At 56.7% G+C, this 24,182-nt stretch overlaps 1 protein-coding gene across 2 annotated transcripts in view; it reads right to left on the reverse strand.

Annotated features, from left to right (window-relative positions):
• The window catches only part of VIPR2 (vasoactive intestinal peptide receptor 2), a 103,504-nt gene that overhangs the window by 44,521 nt on the left and 34,801 nt on the right, over positions 1 to 24,182 (reverse strand). For both annotated transcript variants that reach the window (XM_062192939.1, XM_062192938.1), the window contains exons 3-4: positions 22,392 to 22,499; positions 18,666 to 18,763 (exon numbers count right to left, since the gene is read on the reverse strand). In XM_062192939.1, coding sequence (XP_062048923.1) covers positions 18,666 to 18,763; positions 22,392 to 22,499 — 206 coding nt within the window. The remainder of the gene's footprint in view (positions 1 to 18,665; positions 18,764 to 22,391; positions 22,500 to 24,182) is intronic.

The raw sequence follows: 24,182 nt of genomic DNA on the forward strand, positions 1-24,182 counted from the left end.
CAAAGCAGAGTTCGCTATGATCGAACAGAAAACCTTTCGTTATACCCCTTAGTTACACTGTGCTCAGGGTTATAGAGCTGGGTTTCAGACTCAATCCACCTCTGTACGCGAGCTGGGGAAAGCGCACCCTTGGGGTATTTATCCCTGGAACCATCAGATTCCTTTTGGACAGGACATTTTGAAAGGAGTAAAACAGACTAGGTGCAAATGACATGAAGAAAACCCGGGAGAGCGGATTATCTGATGCCAACGTCAGTTTCCATCATGTTTCTAGGACACAGCAGAGCACCCCCAGCTCGTCTTAGTTACCTGATTTGCTCACCTACTTCCTCTGGACTTCTAAGAGAGTAGACAGGTTGTGCATAAAACAGATGGACAGGCAGAATGTGCTACCACGGAGTGTGGGCGGAGGGCAATTCCCCCATGGGATTAGAGAGATTAAGTCCTCCTTAATTAAATGCAAACGCGGCTAGCCAGCCACCTGCAAAGTCTTGGTGTGATGACACAGGGTGCCATCTCAACGCTGACGTCATCTGTGCTGGTTTCCACAACAGAACAGACGGGGGAGTTCAGGGCTGCGATGCGGAAGGCGGACACTCACGTCCCCAGGTCTTCGTGGAGCACCTGCCCCTGGCCTGCCCTCAGATGCCGGACACAGTCACTGACCTGGTCTCCATCCTGGACCAGCTCTACTGCTCACATGGCAAGGCCCAAACCTTCTCCTTGGCTCCCTTGTAGCCCCCTGGGCCCCACCTTTACTCTGAACAAAGACCTCTCCTGCCGCATCCAGAACACCAGATGAACATCCGAACACAGCAGGTGCTTCGATTCCTGTCCCGCTTGCAAGCGTGCCTTCCACGTGCCTGGCCCGTTTTCCTCCTGTGTCTGCCGCTGTCCCCTGCCCTGGTCCCTCCCAGTCTCCCCACGGGTCAGCCTCAGCTCAGTCTGAAATCAGGTTCAAGAATCCCATCCTCCCCTCTCCCACTGGCCTCGGTGCCTTCCTGCACACCCTGCCCTTGGCAGGGCACCTGCTGCCACACAGGTGACAGCTCCATCGTGCGACACACACAAGGCCCCTGCTGGCCCACAGAGCCTCAGCATGCACCCAGCGCTCCCAGACACACGGCGCTCCTTGTCTCTTTTCCTGGCCTCCACATGTTCCATTGGCAGTCTCTCTGGGCCACCCCTGTCCCAGTGGGACCTCACGCTCACGGGGTCCTGAGGACAGTCAGACCAGAGCCCCCAGTCTCTCCAGCGCCTCCAGACCTCACTCCTGGAGGCCTCTGGACAGCTCCACCTCCATGCTCCCGAGTAGCACAGACACAGCAAGCTGAAAACCCAATGCACACGGTGGTGTTTCTCTGCCCACTTCCCCGTAATCCACACACCACCCGTCACAGAACAGAACTACGGTGTCTTCTCCATCTCCATCCTCTGCGTGGCCAGCAAACCCTCCCAGGCTGGGCAGGGCTGGTTCTTCCCCAAGCTCCTCCTCTCTCCCTGAGAATCAGTGCTGAGTGGGACAGCTGGCCTCTGTGAGTCAGAACTGCCAAGGCCCAGACCCCCATGCACAGACTCCAATCCAGGGGTTTTGCTTAGGGCCTAGACACTGGCACAGCCTACCAGGTCCCCAGCTGGTCCCCGTTGAGCTGCCCTGAGAGAACCATGTCCTTATAATCCACCCAGATCAGTGGCTCTTACAGGGTGATGCTGGACACAGCAGAATCAGCATCACCCGGGAGCTTGTCAGGAATGCCAACCTCGAGGAGGCCCACAGCCCTGCTGGAGGAGGCCTGCCCTTCAGCTTCTCAGCAAGCTCCCCAGGTGACTGAGGCAGCCAAGTTCAAGGTGGTCCACACAGCACAAACCGTCCAGGCAGCCCTCTCCCTCCCGAAACAAACACTGCCCCAGCTTGCTAAGCCACCATTTGGGAAGGCCACACCCCTTACCAGGGTGCCTGGGGGTACAGTCCTGCCTCCACGTCCAATCCAGCTCCCTCTGGTGCACACTGTGGGAGGCAGCAGATGAGGCTCAAGTGCTCGGGCCCCTGCCACCCTTGCGGGAGACCCAGATGGAGTTCCTGGCTCTGGCCTTCAGCCTGACCCAGCCTCAGCTGTTTATGGGCATCTGGGTAGTGAACCAGCGAATGGAAGATTTCTTTCCCCTACCCCTTACACATAAATAACACATTAAAAAAAACAAAACAAAACAAAAGCCCATGCTCTTTAGGAAGGCACCTGCTCCCTGGTCCCAGGCCTTTGCCATGGCCCCTCCTCCCACCATATCCTGACAGTGAGCCGTCTGCATGTCCATGCCTCCTCAGTGCCTCTGTCCACCCAGACGCTCCCCTGGCCGTACTCCTGCTACCCCTCAGCGTCTACCACAGCTCAGGCCCCCAGGACACCTTCCTGCCCCAGCTCTGTCCCTCACTCCCCAGCTCAAGCTGAGAAGACGAGGGCTCTGATGCAGATGCACCTGCTCACCACCATCCCCGTTCCAGCCCGGTTCTGGACACGTGGGCGCCCCAGTGTCCAGCCACGAGGCTGACAGGCTTCAGAGCCCCTCCTGTGTCATGTGGTCTTCACCATAGAGGTGAGGTGAGGAGGGCTGGCATGGATACCGTCACCCAGTGGGTGGTAAGAGAGGCTCAGCCACGGCAATCAACAGGTAGGCACGAGTGCTCCAGTTGGCCACAGCATTCAGGCAGATGGAAATGCTAACCAGCCTGATTTGATCGGCACATAGTACAGGTATGTGGAATGATCAAGCTGTGCCCCATCCACGCATACGTGATGAGACAGAAAGCCCAGGATGGACCTGGGGGCCCTGGCCTCGCTCAGTAAAATTGGTACAACCTCAACCGCACCCTTATCCAGTGACCTTTTCCCCTTCAGATCCGGCTGGGACCAGGCCAGGACAGCAGCATCCCAGTGGGGCTTTCCGTGAGGCTCCTCGGCGGAGGGTCTCGGGGCTGTGTTGGGGTGCAGACAGGAAACTCAGGGGCACAGCAAACCCAGGGCTAATCCTCCCCTCCCCTACTCCCCAGGGGCCACGTGGCTCTCCTTGCCCGGGGGACGTCGGAAATGGTGGTCACCGCCTCCGGGCTCTGTGCATCTCTCACTCGCCCTCCGGGGTTCCCGGTTGGGGTGTTCAGGCTGACAGGTTGCTGCCGCCTCTGAACACATCATCCATCCATCATCCGCCACTCCGGAGTGGGAAAGTGAGGGAGGCGTGGCTGGCTTCAGTACGTCCATAAAATGTGACTGCCCAGGAAATGACCATAAACCCGTCAAGCCTTTTCCTCCCCACGCAGGGTGACAACTTAAAGCCCCGCTCAGCCAGCTGGGCCAGTGAGGGGCCAGGCTTGCTTTCTTCTCCAGTGAACGGATTTTACACATTTCCTATCCTTCGACCATGGGAGCCAACTTCAAGCCTCGATTCTGGCTGTACCTGTAATCCTGGAATGACACAGTGGCCAGAACGATGCAGAGAACCTGCGTCAGGGAGTCAGGAAATCTGATCTAACACACAGTCAGACTGCTGATACTCCGGGCCACAGTTTCCCAATCAGCCAAGTGATCAGTCCAGGGAGCCCTTGCTGCTGGTACCCAGAGCCGGGAGGTGCGCAATCAGGAGGTATTGCCACTGAAGTCTCTGGCAATCACCTGGAGATATTGCAATGTTCCACGCTCCAGTAACCTGAGACTTCAGTTTTTACCCCTAATATTCACTTTTTTTTTTAAAAGAAGACTTTATTTGAAAGCCAGAGTTAGAAAGGGAGAGAGAGAGAGAGCCATCTTCCACCTGCTGGTTCATTCCCTAGATGGCTGCAATGGCCAGCCCTGGGCCAGGCTGAAGCCAGGAGATTCACTGGGTCTTCCACATAGGTGTAGAGGCCCATGGACTTGGACCATCTTCTGTTGCTTTCCCAGGCACATGAGCAGGGAGCTGGATTGGAAGTGGAGCAGCCAGGATTGAAGTGGTGCCCATATGGGATGCTGGTGTTGCAGGCAGTGGCTTTATCCGCTGCACCACAACACCAGCCCCTAATTTTGTTTTTTCCATATTGCATTCTTTTCCTTAAAAGAGCTTTACAGGGGTGGCTCTGTGGCCTAGCAGGTAAAGCCACGGCCAGCAGTGCCAGCATCCCATATGGGCACCAGTTCGAGTCCTGGCTGCTCTACTTCTGATCTAGCTTTCTGCTATGGCCTGGGAAAGCAGTGGAAAATGGTCCAAGTTCTTGGGAACCTGCATCCACATAGGAGACCTGGAGGAGGCTCCTGGCTTTGGATCGGCACAGTTCCAGCCATTGCGGCCATTTGGGGAGTGAACCAGCAGATGGAAGACTTTTTTCTCTCTGCCTCTGCCTCTCTGTAACTCTGCCTATCAAATACATTTTTGAAAAAAAGGGCTTTAGGGGGGCCGGCGCTGTGGCGCAGCAGGTTAAGCCACTGCCTGCAGTGCCGGCATCCCATAAGGGCACTGTTTCAAGTCCAGCTGCTCCATTTCCAATCAGCTCCCTGTTAATAAGCCTGGGAAAGCAGTGGAGGATGTCCCAAGTGCTTGGGCCCCTGCACCCATGTAGGAGACCCAGAAGAAGTTCCTGGCTCCTGGTTTTGGATTGGCCCAGCTTTGGCCATTGCCATTATTTGGGGAGTGAACCAGCAGATGGAATATCTGCCTCTCTCTTTCAAATAAATCAATCTTAAACAAACAAACAGCTTTAGGCCCTTCTGGCTGGTTGCTGCAGGTACAGCTTTGGCCTAGGAGAAAAGAACTGAAGAGGCTCCTGCCCAAGCAGCGTGGAGTTGAGGATGCCTCCCGCTCATCTGGCAATGGAGATAGCTGTGGGGCCAGCCAGAGCAGCTCTCCCTGTAGGCCTGTGCCACTCAGGGGTGTCAGAACCTTCCAGACACCTGGCGCGGGCCGTGTGGAGAGAGTGACCAAGTGCCCGCGTTTCCTCACGCTCAGCATGGCCCAGCGTGATGTTGCCACGTCCCCCGCAAATGCAAGCAGCAGGCGTCTCGGCAGCGCACGGCTTCAGCAGGCGAGGAGCTCACAAGCAGAGCCCTGTGCTACAACCACAAGCGTGGGACTGTCATGCATCCAGAATCGCCGTGGAACACGCAAGGCCAGAGTCCAAGGCGTGTGTCCCCTTCTCCGCACCTGCAGGGGCCCTGCAGCTCACAGCTCAGCATCAGACAACCCAGCCCTGAACACCAAGGACCTCCCTGGAGAGCAGTCGGGGTCCCAGGGGCAAAGTGGGGGGCATCTTTTCCTCACTTGTGACCCTGAGCAGCTGGCCTTTGGGGCTGTTTCCCAATCTCTAAAATGAGATTAGACAAAGTACGCTCTGAACTTTCCACCCACTCCTGACTTCTCAGCAGAATGACAGCGGCAGAGCCCTTCCCGAGATCACTGGGCTACACTCATGGCTCCCAGCGGGCCAGAGCTTTTCCCAGGCCAGGCACGGTCCCGGGGAGTCATCAATAGCTCCCCTTCCTCTCTAGACATGCTTTACTGTCTCCCTATTCAAAATCTTGCTGTCAGTTTGTGGGTAATGGGCAATGCTTAAAAAGGAGGGGCAGGTGTTTGGCCTAGCAGTTACCCCACTTGAGACACCCACATCCCCTATCACAATGCCTGGGTCCGAGTTTTGTCAGTACCTCCCATTCCAGCTCCCAGACTCTGGGAGAACGCAGGTGACAGCTCAAGTAGTTGGGTCCCTGCCACCCACAAGGGAGACTACCACCGAGCTCCTGGATCCTGGTGTTGGCCTGGCTCAGCCCTGGCTGTTGTGGCCATTTGGGGAGTGAACCTCTCTCTTCTAAAATAAGTCTCTAAAATAAGTTAAAATTAATTACTTAAAGTGAGCCAGGAACCACAGCCCGTGCTTGCACTGTGTCGAGTGTGTTTCTAATCGTGGGTCTCACGCAAATAGGTACAAAGCCCCTTGGCAAGCCCACCAGCAGCGGCTGAAGCTTCCCACCTGGTGCTGCGGGTGGCAGGGTCTCTGCCTCTCTCTGCCCTCTCCCCTCCTCCTCTAGCTGGCCTGCAAGCCGGAGAGGCGGACCCTGCGATGTGTCTGATGGGGACCTACTCTGTCTGCCCGTGGTGGCCCTTTCACTGGGCGGGAAGTGACTGCTTTCAGGGCCCTGCAGGTGTGAGCAAATCTCTACCACCTGACACTGCCACACCCAGCTCACAGATCCCGAGAGCTGGCCCGCCCTCGGACAAACCAGACGGACACACGCCACGACGCAGGAACGGGGGCCGAAGCGCTCTCTCTGCTGAGCGGACCATCCAGACCCCATGGCCGAGGCACAAGCAGGGGCGGGAGCTCACTGTGGGTGGCAGCAACCTGGGGAGCACTTAGCAGGTGAGGGGGCAGGTGGCCGGGAAGCCTGGGGCAGGGGCAACACAGGCGGGAGGAGACAGGCAGGACGTTCAGGCTCCCCTGGGCCTGCTTCTGCTCCCTCGGCCACGTCCTGTCCCCAGACACCTGCAGAGGTGCTACTGAGTGGGCTCCCTGGGCAACAGAGGGCCAAACCTGGCCAGCATTGGCAGGGGCCCTGAGCACTCGGCTTCACGCCTGCACCCCAGTGGGGACCCCCGAGGGCGGAGGTCTGTCCGGGGGCCCTCGCCTTGTGTTGGCTTTGGAGCAAGCTGCAGGACGGATTGACTCCGGAAGCCCTGGGGCAGCAGCTCTCCCTGGAGCCTGCTCTAACCAGTTCTGGGGCGGGAGACTGGCAAAGGCTTGGCTGAGCCGGAGCCCTGCCCTGCACAGCTTCTGCCCTTACAGGAGCCGTGGGAGGTGGGGGTGGGGTGCGGCACATGACCTCATGGCTTCTACGAGTCTGGGAATAATGAGACACGCTCGCAACCCCAGGGGGGTCGGTGCACAGTTCCTCTCTAGACGGGCCGTCTGGGCGTGGGATCTAGGCTGATTTCTCATCATCCTGCTCCCAAACCGCCCCTCTCAGGCCAGCACATGCTGTGACACTGGCCATGCCCTCTAACAAGACTCTGTTCTTTGGACAGAATCCTCCTCCCATGGTTCCTCTGGTTCCTTATTGGTACCGTCATCGACAAGCATATCAAAAATGCAAAAATGATGCATTTCACTTGAATGGCAAAAGTGTGTCTTGGACATCGGCTTATGATGCCAGTAGTTTGTCCCTGGCTCCTGCTACGAAACAAATGTCAGCGCTCATCTCACATGGCCTAGAGGACAGCCAAAGAGTTGTGAGGTGGACGCTGTCACGGCTCTAATGGCTCGACACGGATGCCAGAGCAAGCAACACCCAGGAAAGTAGGTAGTGATGAAGCAGATGGAAACCTGCATGGGATCCCAGGGCAGGGCAAAGCGCAAGGACCCCAGCTGTGTCTCCACGCCTGCAAACGCGACCTACGACGCACAGGAGCTGCTGTGCCCGAGAAAGACAGCAAGGAACCCCTGGTTTTCCGGATAAGCTGAGGTTGGTTCTTCCTCTGCCTACCCCCAGGGCATCGTCCATTCCCCTCAGACTGCTACTCAGTGCTGCCAGGCCACAGAGCACAGCTATGACCCGGGACACATCTGCCACTGGGCTCAGCAACCACATCACGGTGAGGACACATCACAGGACAGCACAGCGTCTCCCAGCCGGGCTAGCTCCTGATGTGAGGAGGGGCTTCGTGGACCACAGACACTGCCCTGGCTGGGCACAAACAGGGTGCCACACGGAGGGTGGGGGAGCACCACAGGGTAAGGGCAAAGCGAATGACAGCCGTGACGCTGGAGTCCGCTCTGGGTCAATCACTACCTGGAAACAGCGGGGAGATGGTAACCCCGGCCTGTCTCTGCCTTGGTTTCCCCATCTGAGAAATGGGGACAGCTCCCGTCTTGCAGCGTTGCTGGGCATTAAATCACACACTGCAAAGAAAAGAGCTCAGAATGGAGTAAGTCCTCCATGAATATTATTATCATTGTAGCTAACATCACGAGTGCATTCCAGGTGTTAAAGAAACGCTACTGGTTTTTGCTATCAAGGAAACATTTTATAACTCATTTTTCTCCATCTGTAAACTGAAACACCGAAGAGCACTGAGCTGTCCCACGGCCTCCAAGAGCAAACGGGATCCTAACAGCGCGCGCTGATGTACTGGCTGCGTGCTACACGCAGGGTAACGACGAAGCCTTCCAGGCTCACACGGGCTGATGCCGCCATCGGCACAGGGATCGCCGCAGGCAGAGGGAGAAATCACCGTGCAGGGGGCGGAAAGGCACCGGGGAAAGAAAGCGGACCTTGAGCCAGGAGTGTGGGGCCAGCGGGCAGTTTCCAGGCCTTGTTACTGCCAGGTAGAATCCGGCAGTATGGTTATTTAGCAGGCACGGCTGAGCTGGAGGTGAGTGGGGGAAGGATGTGACAAACTTTGCTCATCACTGAAAAAAGACACGGTGTGTGTGGGGGGGCAGTCCTCTGCCTCGAGCCCCCTCCCGCAATGGTAAAGCCCCCCAGGGTCAGCACTCTTATCATCTGAGATCTTATCATCTGAGATCTCAACCCTCCCCCAGGGGCAGGCATTGGGGCACAGCGGGACGCCCACACCCCATCCTGGAGTTCCTGGTTTGAGCTCGGCTACTCCATGCTTCCAATCCAGTCCCTGTTAACACATCTGGGATGCAGTGGAAGATGGCCAAGTGTTTGGGCCCCCGCCACCCAGGGTGGGAGACCTGGATGAAGCTCCTGGCTTCAGCCTGGCCCAGCCCCAGTTACTGTGGCCATTTGGCGTGTGAACCAGTAGATGGAAGCTCTCTCTCTCTCTCGCTCGCTCTCTACTTCTCCCCTAGTCCCTCCTCCCTTATTGCTCTACCTTTCAAGAACATACATCAAAATCTAAAAATATATAACCCCTGTTTAGCTTCAAAAACCACGCCATGCCCATGTGAACACTGTCTGCTTCTCTTATGTCCTCAACCCAAGAAAAAGGCACCTGGACACTAGTGCCACTGGCTCGCCTCCGTGGCCAGATTCGTGGAACACCCCACTCACTGCTGTTCTTCCTGGGACAGGACACCACGCTTTTGTGACAAGAAGAGACAGGATATGGCGTGACCGTGGCAGAGCTGCCGGGCTCACATTCGTTTGCTTCTCTCCCCTTGCAGCGACTGAGACCAGGGGCCCACACTAACCACACCTGGCTTGCCTAGGGGGCTACCCTTTAGCCAGGAGCCTGCGCCACCTGGCAGAGAGGTGGGACCTTGAGCCGGGCCGCACCACTCTGAGCAGGTGCTGCAGAGTGCAGGGGTGGGGCGGGGCGAGGGCCTCCGGCTGCAGCTCCAGTGCTCCTGTAACTGACAAGCCTCTGGGTTGCAGGATCCGCCCAGAAGCAGCCCGAGGCAGTGGCAATGCCTGCTCCGATGGGGCTGTGGGGGGAGTTACTGGTATTTCACCCAGGTAAGAACTGAGCCTGGTGCCTGACCTGCAGCAAACGCTCGGTACATGGTTTCCATCTCTGGTGTGTTCCCCTAACCCTGCCCCCTGCCACTGGCTGGTTCCTCACACATCAGGAGGGGGTCTCCTGCTTCCTAGTTCACCTGCCTGAGACCTGCCAGCACCCCTCCCTCATTCTGTGTAGTGGGGGGGCGGGAGGTTACCGGGACCTGAACAAGGGGTCAGAAGCACCATGGGAAGGGGTTGGGACCCCCTGAGCCGGGAGCCCTCCGATCGACAAAGCCACTGTTTTCATCCCCCTGACAACCTGTGCTGCCTGGGGAGAGCCGGCGGGAGCCTGGGCCGTGGGCAGTCCCAGTGGAACTGGACGTGAGGGACGCCCTGGTGCTGTCTCGTCCTCCCACTGCCAAAGCCTGACTCTGCAGGCTGAGCCCAGAGCGAGCAAGACCACGAGGCCGGCGTTAAATCAGGTAATCTGTCGCCCGTGAGGCAGCTGAGAACATCACGTGCAAAGGCCACAGGTGCCCCGCCCCACCACCTGGCTGAGCGCCGAGTGACCTTGTCAGCGGGGACCAGCCACTGCTGACACCATCGCTCCCCCCACCCTTTCATCTGGGCTGCTTTTCTCAGAACGGAAGAGTGGCAGGTGAGCCTCTGGGTTCCAGCCCACCGCTGTCCTCTGCCAACAGGGACCTTCTCACGTTCACTGCCCCCCCCCCCCCAACTACAGAGTTCTGACTCTCCCTCGCACATCACTGTGCCAGCACAGCCCGAACCAGTTCACCCAGACAACCCCCTTCCATCGCAGCCCCCAGATGCTTCTTGGCAGACTGGTTTCTTTGAGGTTTTATGTAAGAGGCACATGGTCCGTGTGCGATCAAGTTCAGGGGTGTTCGCAGGGACATGGTAGCCACCCAGGCTGCGCGCTGCCTCCGGCACACACAGTGAGCGAGCTGCAGCTTCTTCCGGGAAGGAGGTGACGGAAGCCTGGGGGCAAGTCAAGGTCAATCCAACAAGGGCACAGACATGGCTCCAATGACCAGAGAGGCAGCCGGGGACCAGAGCATGGCTGGTGACAAAGCACCAATCTACAGTCACCCCTGCAGTTGTCTCGGGCTTCATGAAGTCTTTGAGAGCGCAGGTGGAAGGCGTGGAGGGCTCACGTCACCCCCAGCTCCCCGGCTTTGTCAGCCATCTCTCTCCCAGCTGATGAGGTCTCGTTCAAAGACAGGACACGTTCCCAGTGTCTACAAACTATCCCACCATCCGTGACAATGCCCACGTCCCCGGGCTGCAGGCTCAGCTCTTGGGTCTCCCAGGGCAGAAGAACAGAGACATTGTGGGGACCCAGGGTGCCCCCAGCAGGAGAGGGTGCCGGCCCAGCCCTGCTCTGAATGAGGACCGACTGCCCTCGCACCACAATGACCCCACGAGCCGGTTTCCGTGTGCCAGGCCCACGGTGAATCTGCGGCGACACTGGCACGAGGCAGAGCCCTGTGCAGCGAGGGGCTGCGACTCGAGGCGGTGCGCTCCTCATTTTACGTAGTTACCCGGCATGTTCCTCCCCTGCTGTGGCGGGGTGAGAGGGAGACCTGATTTCTTTTACCATCCGACTTTGCCACGGCTGAGGTAAAGAAACAGCCACAGTGGGTTATCCCACTGAGATCTATTTTGAGCGTTAGCCTTTATGATTATGAAAAAAATAGAGGGGGGAAAAAAAAAGGCAAGTGACCCAGGAACTGGGAACTCTGCTTTGCCGCCTGGTGTTCTGACCTGGGCTTCAAAGAAAAGTGCCTGGCTGCATCTCGTCCCAAGATGATGTCACACAGACCCCCAGCAAGAGCCACTCTGGGGCCAAAGAGGCGTAGAATCTACACACACTTGGATACCACGAGACACACCCTGGAAGGTTCTAGAATAAACAAGCCACAAGAACCACCACAATTAAATAACCGCGTGTGAGCTTGCCCTGGAGAACAACGCCATACGAGCCTACAGGGGGAGAACTGAACTGGAGTGGAGTTGCAGATTAGAGGTTAGCACTGGAAAAAATGTTAAGTTCCCATAGATTTCATAACAGGACTGGGGCCGTGGAAGCGAAGAGACCTGCTTTATAGAAGACACGCCCTGACACGGTTAAGAGGTGGGAGAGACACGGGCAGCCCCGTCTCTGGGAGAGCGAGGAGGATGGAGGAGGCCGGTGAGCAGGGCTCCAGACCGCAGCAGGGGATCGGGAAAAGCATCTTGGGAAAAAGCTACGCACAGAGTTCAAGACAGTGTGCACCAAAACAAAAATCTTTGAATTCCATTTTTTGACACACTTTTTGAAGTACCACCTGTGGGGTCCCTTGCACCGTTCTTGCTACTTCAAAACAGGTTTCTACAAAGATACAGCAGAGAGAATGTGATCAGAAGTTTTTCCACTGTCCTGACAACGGCCAAGGTTAAAAGACTAACTTGGCATAAACTTGACTGGGTCTTTTTTAAAGGACCTCAGATTTTATTTTATATGTTCATTCTTTATCTGAAAGGCAGAGAGCAAGAGAGCAACAGAGATCTTTCTATCCACTGCTTCACTCCCCAAATGCCGGCAAAAGCCGGGGCTGGGCTAGGCCAAAGCTGGGGGCCTGGAACCAAGCACTTGAGCCATCACCTACTGCTCCCAGGAAGCTGGACCGGCAGCAGAGGAGCGGGACCGAGACCAGGCATTCACATACGGGACATGGAGGCCCCAAGAGGTGCGCCTCTTCCTCTATGTCCCACCCCCTCCAGAACGACCCTCTCCGTGGACGTATCCTAGTGGTGCGCTCCTTGCGTACCTTGACTGCCGACTGCTTCGCCTTCATCCCCCTCCTTCCGGGACAATCTGTCCTAAAAGGGTCTTTCCTAAAGAACTGAGAGACTCACTTGCCCATCCTGGGGGCGAGTGTCTGCAGGACTTCCTCCTCCAACCCCTCGCCCTCATCCCGTCTCTCCCTTGGCCTTGATAAGACTCATGTGTTTATCGGGAAAGCACCATGCTCACAGGTGAAGGTAAAACGAGTCTCAGAACAGCTAACGAGGATGCAACGTCTGAATCCCACCTCTGCGGGCAGCAGGTTCCTGCCTCCACGCCCTCCCCGTCAGCTGCGGATCCAGCGCTCAGCCCAAGCCACCGGCTCCTGCTGGAGTCACCCAGCACAGCTTGCCCGTGGCTGGTAGCCTTGCCACCCCTGCTCCATGGGTCCCCTGCCAGCGCACAGCACTCCCTGTGCCCTCAGCTCCCCAGATGCAAAGGCCTCCCTCTGCTATGCAGTGTGAAATGAGATAAAGAATGGACCTTCCAACAGCCTTGAAGCTGAACAGACGAGCCCCCATCCCCCACGCACACCTCCAACCCCTCACCTGAGCTGCGCTGTCACTGTTGGGGGGTTCCTGTTCTGTTTTCCACACAGCAAACGAGGGTGTCCCAGGACTTGTGGGCTGGTGCACCCTCAAGGCTGCCAGCCAGTGGGGTGCTCTGCTTCCTTGGATCCTGACCGCGAGTCCTGGCTGGAGTGATCTTGGGCAGGTGTCTGCTGGGACCCAGCGCATCCCAGGGTTACCAGCAGTGCCGGCTGCTGGGATTGGTGTTGCCAGGGCTGGGGAACCCTGGTGGAGTGAAGTTAGCAGCCAGTGGTCTGGGTGCTGGGAGGAGAGTGCGTAAATATTTTTAGGAATATGGCATAATATGGAAGAAATGTGTCTACTTGCACTTCCAAACTGCTCTCTTGGCTAAATTTAGCCTAAGTGCCCTTTATTTAAGAATTATGCTAGCAAATATATAATACAGAGGGAGCAGACCCCTCAAGTGCTGGCCATCAGCGCGCTGCTGGGGCCGCTGTCCCGTGGTGCATCCCAGCACGACCCCTGACCTTCTTGCCATCTTGGACCACAGGAGCGAAGGTGGCAGGGGCGGGGACGCCAAGTGCTGAGGTCTTAAGAGATTTGACTGCTTTGTTCGCGCCGGACACTGACTCCACGAGGGTGAGGGCGCACTCCCAATTCCACGCTCTTCCGGCCCCGCCCGAGATAAATCTTCAAATTCCCGCAGGTGAACTGCTGCCCCCTTCAGGTTTTGGGGGAGGCATCCAGGCCTTTGGCGAGCAGGGCATTCTTTTCAATGTCTAAAGTTCAAGTGCAGGGGCCTGAAGGGGAGCTTTGAAGACGCTGAGCAGCACTTTAAGGCAGTCCAGAGGTCTCTGGGGCCAGGAGAATTTGTCCAGAATTACTTGGAGATGGGAGACAGCTGGAAGGGGCCCAACCAAGACCGGACTTCCGAGACCAAGGCTCCTGCCTCTTTTGTAGGACTTGAGGCCTCACGTCCATCCACTAGGAACCTTCTAGAAACTCTGGATCCTGGGCCCCCCTGTGGACCCTGAGCTAGGACCTACATCCTGACAAGACCCAGAGGTTCCGTGTGCACCTGTGGTCTACGCACAGCTCTGTGGGGGCCGGCCACCACCCTCGCCTCCCATCAGCTGGCTGCTACAGCATCCACGCTTCTACCTTCACTTGGGCTGTGCTGTCACTACGGGGGTTCCCATCCTGCTTACGCACAACATGAACCCCAGTCCCACCTGTCGGCTCTGCCCAGCAGGCTAACGTTCCTTTAAATCCTTCCATCAGCTTGACCCATCGTTCAAGCACTGAGAGAGACAAGGCCTGCTGTGACAATGTCCCTGCACCACGGAGTGAAGAAGCTGAAAAGTGGTTTTGATAGAAGGACTCAGACGTGGAAGAGTGTGGACGTGGAAGCTGGTGACAGAAGAGGGCCGCTGGGGCCGGTGCCATGCGTAGTGGGCTCAGCCTCCGCCTGCAGTGCTGGCATCCCATATGGGCGCCAGTTCTAGTCCCAGCTGCTCCTCTTCTGATCCAGCTCTCTGCTATGGCCTGGGAAAGTAGCGGAAGATGGCCCAAGTCCTTGGGCCCCTGCACCTACGTGGGGGACCCAGAAGAAGCTCCTGGCTCCTGGCTTCAGATGGGCCCAGCTCCAGCCGTCGTCGCCATTTGGGGAGTGAACCAGCAGATGGAATACCCCTCTCTCAGGGGCTTCCACCATGGTCCTTGAGGGTCTCCACACTCCTGCTCCCTGCAGAAGACCCCACCTTACTAACTACATCTCATCTTCTGAATTGCCTGCTTGTGTGACTTCTGCAGAGGTTAATTTTTCTCTTGGATTCAATTAAGCTCCAAGCTACTAACGACTGCTCATGCCATACCTCGAGTGGGTTTGGCTGTGTGTGTGTGTACGCATGTGCACACAGGAAATCCAATTTAGACTTTACATCTGCCATCTGCAGCGGAAGAGATGCTAAGGAGATGAAGCTTGGGCCACAGGGGTGGGAGAAACCCAGTCTGCGCCCCAGGAGGCTGCCCTGTGCGCGCTGGACAGACAGATGCCCGGCCTCGGGCATCGCAGGCCCCCCTGGAAGCCATGCTGGTGCTTGAGGCGTCTGGCGTGGCCTGCAGTGGGTACTGTGAAGACAGCCAAGCACTCGAAGTGTTCAGGGGTGGAGAACGCGATCCGGAAGAACTCCTCATTTTGGTTGCGTGCCATCCCTTTCTTCACTTTCTCACATGAAAATATTTTGACTTTCTAATCCATTAGCAAGGAATATGCACTTAGGATATCTGTGGAATCTCTGGAATGTTTAATCAAGGAGAAAAATCGCTCTTCAGGCTGGACGAAAAGCATCACGGATCCCGGACGCTCTGGGTTTCACGCAGGCAGGGACTGGGTTAGGGGCCCTTGCGAAGCACCAGACGGACTTGGCAGTTTCCCAGCGTTCTGGGAGTGCCTCCTGGGCTGCGACCAAGGGCAGTGCAGGGACAAGGAGCTTGAGTGCGACTTCCGATGGGAGCCGAATCGCCACCATGGGCGTTGAGCTCTCAGGGGGAGCTCAGAACAGAGGTTCCCAGGAAATGTTCATGCACGGAATGACTGAATGAGCTAATGAATGGGCAGCAGTCCTGCTGTCGAGGCCTCGGGACACTGCTCCTCACCAGCGTGGGTCCTGATGCCCCCCCAAGAGTAACAGTGCAAGCATCAGCTGTGGTGCCCACGCTCCACATCTGTGCTCCAGCGTGCACACTGCGATCTCCCCACCTCCACTGTCCACGGAAGCCATGAGAGTCCGTGGAGGAGGTCGCTGGAGCCTTCTTCACAGCTCCTAAAATGGTTTGGCCATGTCCAGGCAGGGCCAGGCCAGGCCAGGCGTCTCCCATAGTGAGATACACAGGGTGTGACAGGTTCGGTGGACATCATGCTGGGAGAGGGCAAGCAGTCCCTGCTCTCATCAGAATGCAGGGTCCCCAGAACTGGACCTAAAGGCTGGCACTGTGGTGTAGTGGGTTAAACCTCTGCCTGCAGTGCCGGTATCCCACACGGGCTGGGTTTGTGTCCCGGCTGCTCCTCTTCCGATCCAGCTCTCTGCTGATGGCCTGGGAAAGCAGTGGAGGATGGCCCAAGTGCTTGGGCCCCTGCACCTGTGTGGGAGACCTGGAAGAAGCTCCTGGCTCCTGGCTTTGGATCGGTACAGCTCTGGCCATTGCAGCCATAAGGGGAAGTGAACCCGCAGATGGAGGACCTTTCTATCTCTCCCTCTGTAACTCTGCCTCTCAAATCTTTAAAAACAAAACACAAGGCCTAAGAACTTATCTTTTCCCCCAAAACAGTCCTTTCCATGGGGTTAAAGTTTTCCTGAGAAAGCCACCAGGGTGGTTTCCTGGGTTGAGCACTGGAACCCAAGGTACCCCACCCCCACCCCCAGAGCCGTGTTCTCAAGTCCAGGCTCAACACGGACGCGATGGGGACCGGGCTGCACACAAGTGTGTGGCGTGGGTGGCATCTGTCCCCCACCTTCCTGATGGGAAAACCGGAGTTGAAAGTTAAACAGACTCCAGCCTGGCCCAGGGCTCCTGCTGCTTTATGCTGTTGCTAAATGGCCTTGGATAAAAGCTCACCCCCAGCCTGCCCGCGTGGGAGCAGCTGGGCCTTATCCGTGGGATCCGAGGAGACAGCGCTAAACACACCGACGCGGACCTGGGAGGCGGCCCCTGGGCGACCACGAGGAAAACAGGATGTGACTAACTCTCCAAACTGTCCGAGGATTTAGGGGTGAGGGAGGGGATGGGAAGGCGTGGCCAGCGGGGGCCCGCAGTACAGGGCCCGGCGCTAGGTGGGCGGACCCACGGGCATCTGGTTGCAGCAGGCTGTCAGCTCCATCCACTGCCGGTGCAGCCATGGCAGCTTTTCCCCTGTGCCTCAGTTTCCCTGGCTTCCTCATCTGGCCGAGGCTGCTGAGGGGCCTCCCACGTGACCTCGGGGATGTGTGGGTGGAGTGGATCGACATTAAATTCCAGGGCTGTGCCCACAACATCACCTCCTGGTGCACACAGCAGGCTGGTGTGGGCTCAGAGGCAGCTCTCCCTGTGCCCCAGGGGAACCAGGCGCCACTCAGGGCCCCGCTCACAACCAAAGGGTGACAGCCACAGAGAGCATTAAACACACGTGTCAGAGCCAAGCTAATACCGGCGATGACGCACAGCAGAAATAGGAGAGAAGAGAACAAAGCACGCCTACTGAGACCTTTTCCATCCCTCTCATCACCACGGCCTAGCGGGAAGCTCCCTTGCCCACGGAAGCCGGTGCAGGTGGCCCCTCCCTGTGACAGCACACATGGCAGAACTGAGGGACCAGCTCCGAGGGAGGTCGCAAGGCGCTGTTCTCTCCATAGCTGAGCCGAGGGTTTGGGCACGTGCGCCCAGCGAGCATCCTCCTGGCGAGCTGTCACGACCCCCCAGGGCTGGGGGGGAGCCTTTGTGGGAGCCAGTGCCAGACGCCTCATGGCGGGGATCCCAGCAGGGCTCTAACCAGTGACTCTTGCGTGTGCCAGAAGGGCCAGTGTTGTCCTAGGCTGGGCCACTCGCACAGGTGCAACCCAACCCACGGCTGGGGCCTTCAACAAAGCAGATATGGGCAGCGAGCAGCCCTGCTCTGGAATCAGACCCAAGAGGCTCTGCTGTGAGCGGGGAAGCAGGCCACAGCACGGCTGGAACCCTCAGTTTCTCCATCTGAGAAGTGGGTTGCTAACAGTTCCCAATAGGAAATATTGGTAATTACATCCAGCTCAAGTACACACTTAAAAAAATGGCAGCTGCACCAGCCCCATCGCCCTTCTTAACCAGGGTTCAATCACTCGCACACACAGAGCTGGCTCCGAGTTGTAGCTCTTAGGGAAGCGAGCCGAGCCAGCCCTGGGCAGGAAGGGACACAGAGAAGATGGGCCAGTCCCACGCTGAAGCCGCGCTGCTGAGGTCTCCCTGGGGGACTGGGAGGCCAGGAGGGCACCTCTGGGAGGACGAGGAGGAGAGCCAAGGGAGCCTCGGCTGCACAGGCCGATCACCTCACCCAGCACTCTGTGGTCCTGCGGAAGGCGTGTGTGTGTGTGTGTGCACGCGTGTGAGCTCAGTATTTCCCCACGCTCTCAGCCACACCTAACGCCTCTGTAGGAGGACGTGTCTACACACACCTCCGGCTGCAGGTTTATTCGGTGTGCACGCCCACATAAGGCAGCAAGATGAGCAACACAGCTTCACAGACATTCACCGGTATGCCATGCCCCACGGCGCTGCGGGGTGCTCATGCGGACGCAACAGCCTCCGGGTCCCTGGGTATACATCATGCAAAGGAACCTAAATCCATGCTCGAGAGATGTTCGAACTCCCACCTCCATTGCAACATTATTCACAGTAGCCACGATATGGAGACAAGAAAGCTATTCTAACACGCGTTCACTGACTACCTTGTAGTTCTACTGATGCCTGAACCTGCTGCCTATTTGCATCTCTCCTACTGTTTTCTTGCCCCAACTTTGGTCACAGCTGTTGCAGGATGAGGGCCCAGAAAACCCTGTGGGATACATCAGAAAAGCTGGTTCCAGCAGGTCCAGCCCACGGTCAGGTGTCTCCCATCTTCCAGACACAGTGACGGCAGGTAAAGGAAACCTGCTTCTCCCCGCCTCCAAGCGGATGGCGTACTCCGTTAACCCCCATGGCCAAGCGGCAGAATGGAAATCGAAACTTTGCACTAGTCTGGAGAGACAGGGTGCTCTTGAGAAAGGGAATCTCAGTAAACCTCGGCTGCTGGCGGTGTGCAGTGCCGGGAAGTAGATGGTGACATCGCGCGGGGCCACGACGGTAACCTACCTTGCCCTCGTCCTCCAGGTCACTGTAGCCACAGGCATCTACGAAATCCGGGAAGATCTCCGACCAGCCATCGCTCGTGCAGTTTTTGCTGATGTTTCCTGGAGAGAGAAGTTTAGATGCTTTATAACCGCAAGTGCACAAAAGCCAGGTTTCCTGTGCTGTCTTAGAATGCTTGCTCTCACCCATGGCCACAAGGAGCCGGGGCTGCCATTCAGTCCTTCCTCAGCTGCCTCGCCTGGCCAGTGAGCCAGCTCGGGGGGCTGCTGGGGCCCCGAGTGCTGCCAGTGAGTGCATGGTGCCATGAGGCAATGCCAAAGACAGAAGCTGTAATCCTCAGGAAATGACTGCAAGTGTGAGCGCTGGTATTTTGGAGCAATTCTTAACAGACTCTCAGATTCTGTCACCGTAAGACAGCGATGGCCAAGCCCCGATCACTCTGGGGCCAGCTGGCCTATTCCAGCTCACTGGACCCAGCTCTCGCAAGCTTCCTCCTCACCTCTCACTGCCCATCGAAGAGCACAGGGCAGTCTCCCACTTGTTCCCGGACACTGGAACAAACGACATCAATTCAGGTTTGAACTGCCCACAAGGAAGGCACTTGACATCTTACAATCCCATTGTTCGCTCCTAAATGATCTAAAACCATACATTAAGACACATGGTCCCTGTGCTGTCCAAGACTGTGTCCTTAGCAGGTGACAACAGGGAACAGTGAGTGACAAGCCAAGTGGGAAGGCATGAGATAAGGATACTCATTTCCTGAGCCAACCACGCCCCAGAGCACCTGTCCTGAGCAGCCCTCACTACAGAGCCCACGGCGCTCAGACCCTCACACGCCACCTGCCCTGGGCACTGCCGATCCGGTGCCTGTCTCTGCAGCTGCCCTCTCACTGCGCTGCAAACGTCTTCCCCTGTGTGACAGCCTCTTGCTTTTCCAGGGCAGATTTCATGGGCCATTCTATCCCCATGTTACAGATGGGGAAAATAAAGGTTCGGTCACTACTGAGCGGGAGCGACAGGTTTTCTGAGCCCTGAGCCCTGCCATTTGTCCACACTACAGCCGTCCCCCTTTTCACTTGCTCTGATGAGCCAGAGCATCAGGAGCAAAACCCACTCCCTTCACGCTGGCGAGGGGTGCCGACATTCCTTGTCACGCAGGGTGGTGGAGGCAGGGGACAGCCCAAGGCCCAGGTGCCAAGGCTACAGTTTTAGGGCGATTTCAAGTCCTCTTCAGTCTACACCAACCTCCACTGAGGTCCCGGGGATGCCCTGGAGCTGCCCCCAAGTCCATGCATGCTCGCAGGAGGCTGATCTGCTTCCACCAGGCTGGACACAGCCTTGCGTGCCAGGTCAGCAGGTGGACACCATGGAGTAAGGACACGCACACATACACAGTATGGCAAGGAGGGAAACAGACAAGGGGACACACATACACACACACACACAGTATGGCAAGGAGGGAAACAGACCAGAGCTGTTAGCACTGCCTGCAGGTAGCTGTGTACAGATCAAGAACAGGCACTGTTCACAGGAGGCTGTCTCTTTCCCCTCCTCCTGCTCCGAGCAGACAGCTGGTCCACTGTCTCCCGCAGAGGTGGGGGCAGGAAGTGACCAAAGTACTCTACAGCTAGAGGCCAGCTCAGGCCAGGGGCAAATGCGCCTCCCAGGTCCCAGCGCCACAGGACAAGCGTGGGACCTGGAGGAGGAGCTGCCTCTGTGCCTGGGCATGGATGCAGCAGGGCGCGTGCTGGGGTACTGGTTGCCATGACGACACACCAGGCTGCCTGTGACTATGCCACCAGAGGCCATCTGAGCTGTGCAGGGCACACGAACCTTCCACCTGCTGGTGGGATGGGAAGTTGAAGGGGAGATTGACTTTTTGCTGCGGTACAGTCTGAGCCTTGAACCCCTCTGCATTTGTGGGCCGACCTCATCCTGAGCGTGCGTGGCTCCTCCTTCCAGCTCCATGGGAGAGGCAGGAGTGGCTGCCGTGTGGGGCAGAGTATTCTGCAAACTGGAAAGCACTGGGCCACATCGAATCCTACTTCTGTCCCAAGACTCCCAGTTTGCCCCTGAGCAATTTTGTTCTGAGGCCTCGGCCCCTGGTGTACAATGCCAACGACAGCGGGCACCCAGCCCAGCCCAGCCCAGCCCTACTCAAGACAGAGCTGGATTCTCCAAACAAGGACCCACGATGACTCAAAGCAGAGGCCGAGAGTAAACACCTGGGGCTGGGACCCCAGATGGCTCCCGTCTGGCAGAGGCTGGGCTGGCTGCACCAGATGGCCCAGCGATGGCGGCTCTGCTGCCTGCCAGTGTGAAACTACCAGGCTGCTGTGTGCGTTCTGGAAGCAGTCAGAACCATACGTCCAATTAGGAGACGCCTGGGACCGTGCCAGTTCATTTGGAATTTCCAGGGAGAATATTTATAGCCCGAGCCATTCAGCAGAAATGGTGTTGATTGGCTGGGATAGATTCGAGCTCAGGCCCTCTGGGATATCGCGGGTTGTACCTTGGAGAGGGCTGGGACAGGGCCTCACTGTGCTCATACCCGAGGGGAGAGAAAACCTTGCTTCCTGAGCCTCCTTCGGCTTCATCCCAGCCTCTACCCCACTGTTCTGTGTTGAAGATCTTCCACACACTCGGTGCGCACGGCTTCACCTTCGACATCTGCCCATGACACAGAGAGTCCCCAAGCAAGGTGCTTCGCTTTTCCTGCTGACCTCCTGTGATCCTGGATTCGGATCTTTGCGCTTAGCAAAGTGGGATCACTTATGACCACAGGGAAACAGACAACATTCCCAGGACCAAGCGAGGGATGTGTGGGTTTCACCGGGGGAGCACACCCTGGGCACGGAGGAAGGGAGCTGGGGGCATCCTTTCAATCTCTGGGAACTCAGCAGTCGCAAGTCTCCAGCGAAATCAGACAGGTGACACGAGGTGGGCTGGGACGATGCTTCCTGATGGTCACCAAGCTGCAGCTCTGGTGGCTGCTATCAGGTCTCCCGGACGCCGAGTGGTCTCCCCTTCCTCAGAAGCCCCCCGGGGAGGTGTCCCCCCGGGGGCTTCTGGGAGCCTCTGCAGGCAGGAACGGAAACTTCCTTTGTTCTCCTCACCCCTAGTCCCGCCTCACCTGGGCTCACTATGGTTTTGGCGCTTGGATTCCCAGGTGTCCGTCCCTGAGCACGAATCACCTGCTCTCTTCCGTCCCCCCGCCCCTGCTCTCTCCTACTTGGTGGACTCTGGCCTCCTGCTCCCTAAAGCCCGTGCTCAGGGCTGGCGCTGTGGCCCAGTCAGTTAAAGCCCTGGCCTGCAGTGCTGGCATCCCATGTGGGGGCAGGTTCAAGTCCCAGCTGCTCCACTTCTGATCCAGCTCTCTGCTATGGCCTAGGAAAGCAGTGGAGGATGGCCCAAGTGCTTGGGCCCCTGCACCTGCATGGGAGACCCAGAAGAAGCTCCTGGCTTCGGATCAGCTCAGCTCTGGCCATTGTGGTCATTTGGGGAGTGAACCAGTGGATAGAAGACCTCTCTCTCTCTCTCTGACTCTACCTCTCTGTCTTTCAAATAAATAAAATATATCTTAAAAAAACAAAACAAAACCATGCTCACCCCAACATGGCCCAGCTGCTCTTAGACTCGGTAGCAGCAAGTTCCAAAAAAGGGAAGCCCCCACTTCTTGTTGGACAAAACCAGCACCCCCAGACGCAAACCCCCCAGAGGCAGTACCTGGCTTGCTGTAGAAGTTGCTGAACACTTTCGGGCAGGGCACGGTGACGGTCTCTCCCACGTCCGCAGGGCGCCAGCACGTGATGTTGTCCCAGACACCACGGCAGGCTAGAGGAGAGAGAGAGGGACACCATGACCTGAGATGCTGAGACACCGCTTGGGGGGCAAGGCTGTGTTAGTGTAAATGCCTTACAAGTAGCGAGGCCCCTAATTAGATAATTATCTCGCAAATTACTTTTCTAGGAGACACACTTGTGCCAACAGTCTTCCCAAGAATAGAGCTTGCATGGTCATTTTAATTGAGCAGATCGGTGGGAAAAAGTTCTCAAAGACTTCCAAGTCCACCACATTTTAAAAAAACATTTCCTATTTTTTTTAAATATTATTTATTTGAAAGGTAGAGTTACAGAGAGTAGAGAGAAGAGAGACGTTGTCCATCCACCGGTTCACCCCCCTCCCTGCCAAATGGCTGTAACATGTGAGGCTGGGCCAGGCCAAAACCATTTAAACTCCAATATTGAGGGAAATGTGCTCACCTGGGGAAAAACAAACAACAACAACAAAAACTAGCACACAGCAGCAATGGCTTTCCTCTGTCCACCCAGACTGTGTCCAAACACATCAGCGGGGAGTACACACAGGTGTTTGGCTGGAATGCAGGGGTGTTTTACCTCTAAGGACAAGGATATGTCTCTGAAAAGCTGGCCACCAGTCAAATTTTGCAGAAGACCTACTAAATGTTTTCTTACAAAACTCAAAATATATTCATTGCAAAAATGTATGGTTACATAAATCCATATATTAATGCTCTTACATACTGAAAGAAAATGCTTGTTTTCTTTTAAAGTGTTAAAAAAAAAAAATTAAGTCATCGAGTACAGAAGCAGCCCGAGAAGCCGCACAGGTGTGTGTAGGGCTCGTCAGGCGGCTGCACCAGGTGAGTGCTGAGCTGGCCAAGTGCACACCTTGGGGAACTGCTAACCCTAGGAGACGGCTCCGGCCAGGGCGGGGCTCCCAGCAGGGAGTGAACAGAGCCATCAGGAAAGTGACAATGCCCAGACTTCCAGGGAAAGCCCCACCCGCAGTAGAGAAAGGTCACCCCACCTCGTAAAACACCACCTTCTGACGGCTTGTGCTCAGCTGTTCTGGAGCTCGACTCTCTCTACCAGAAAATGACAACTTGCTGCTTTAATAAGAATAGACACAAATAAGATCAAGTGACTTCAAAGGAACGTATGAATACATAATACGAAGTGTACCATAGCAATTACGCATTGCCTAGTCCTGATCATTTCTGCTTTAACCCCTCACAGCCAGATGCCCAGCTCACGTCAAGTCAGGCAATCTTCCTAGTATGGCAAGACTCGACTCAAGTGTATAGAGTTTGATTTGTCATCCCAGTCATCCCCAGCCATTAACTAAGTGTCCCTTTACTTGTTCCTTGATTGCCACCCACCTGCGAGGAATGTGCTGGAAGTGGTGAGGCCATAAACAGACTGGAGAGGCTGACACCACGGCCACTGTGGCGGGGAGGGGGATGCACGTGGACCCCTGCAGTAGGGACAGTGTGCAGGGCAGGGGGTGCAGGGCTGGCGGGCTGGGAATGAAGTGGCAATGGACACCCAGTCTCTGAGACTGCCCGTCCGCGGGGAGTGACTTTGTCTCTTCTGCTTCTCCAGCCTCACAAAAGTGACAGCCAAGATGCTGAAAGGGCTGCACTGAGAGGCGTCCAGACAGCTCCCAAGCTACAAAGCCCGTGTGTTCAGGAACTGGGCAGCATGGCAGGAACCT

This window comes from Lepus europaeus, chromosome 5 (genome assembly GCF_033115175.1).
Source record: "Lepus europaeus isolate LE1 chromosome 5, mLepTim1.pri, whole genome shotgun sequence".
Taxonomy (NCBI): domain Eukaryota; kingdom Metazoa; phylum Chordata; class Mammalia; order Lagomorpha; family Leporidae; genus Lepus; species Lepus europaeus.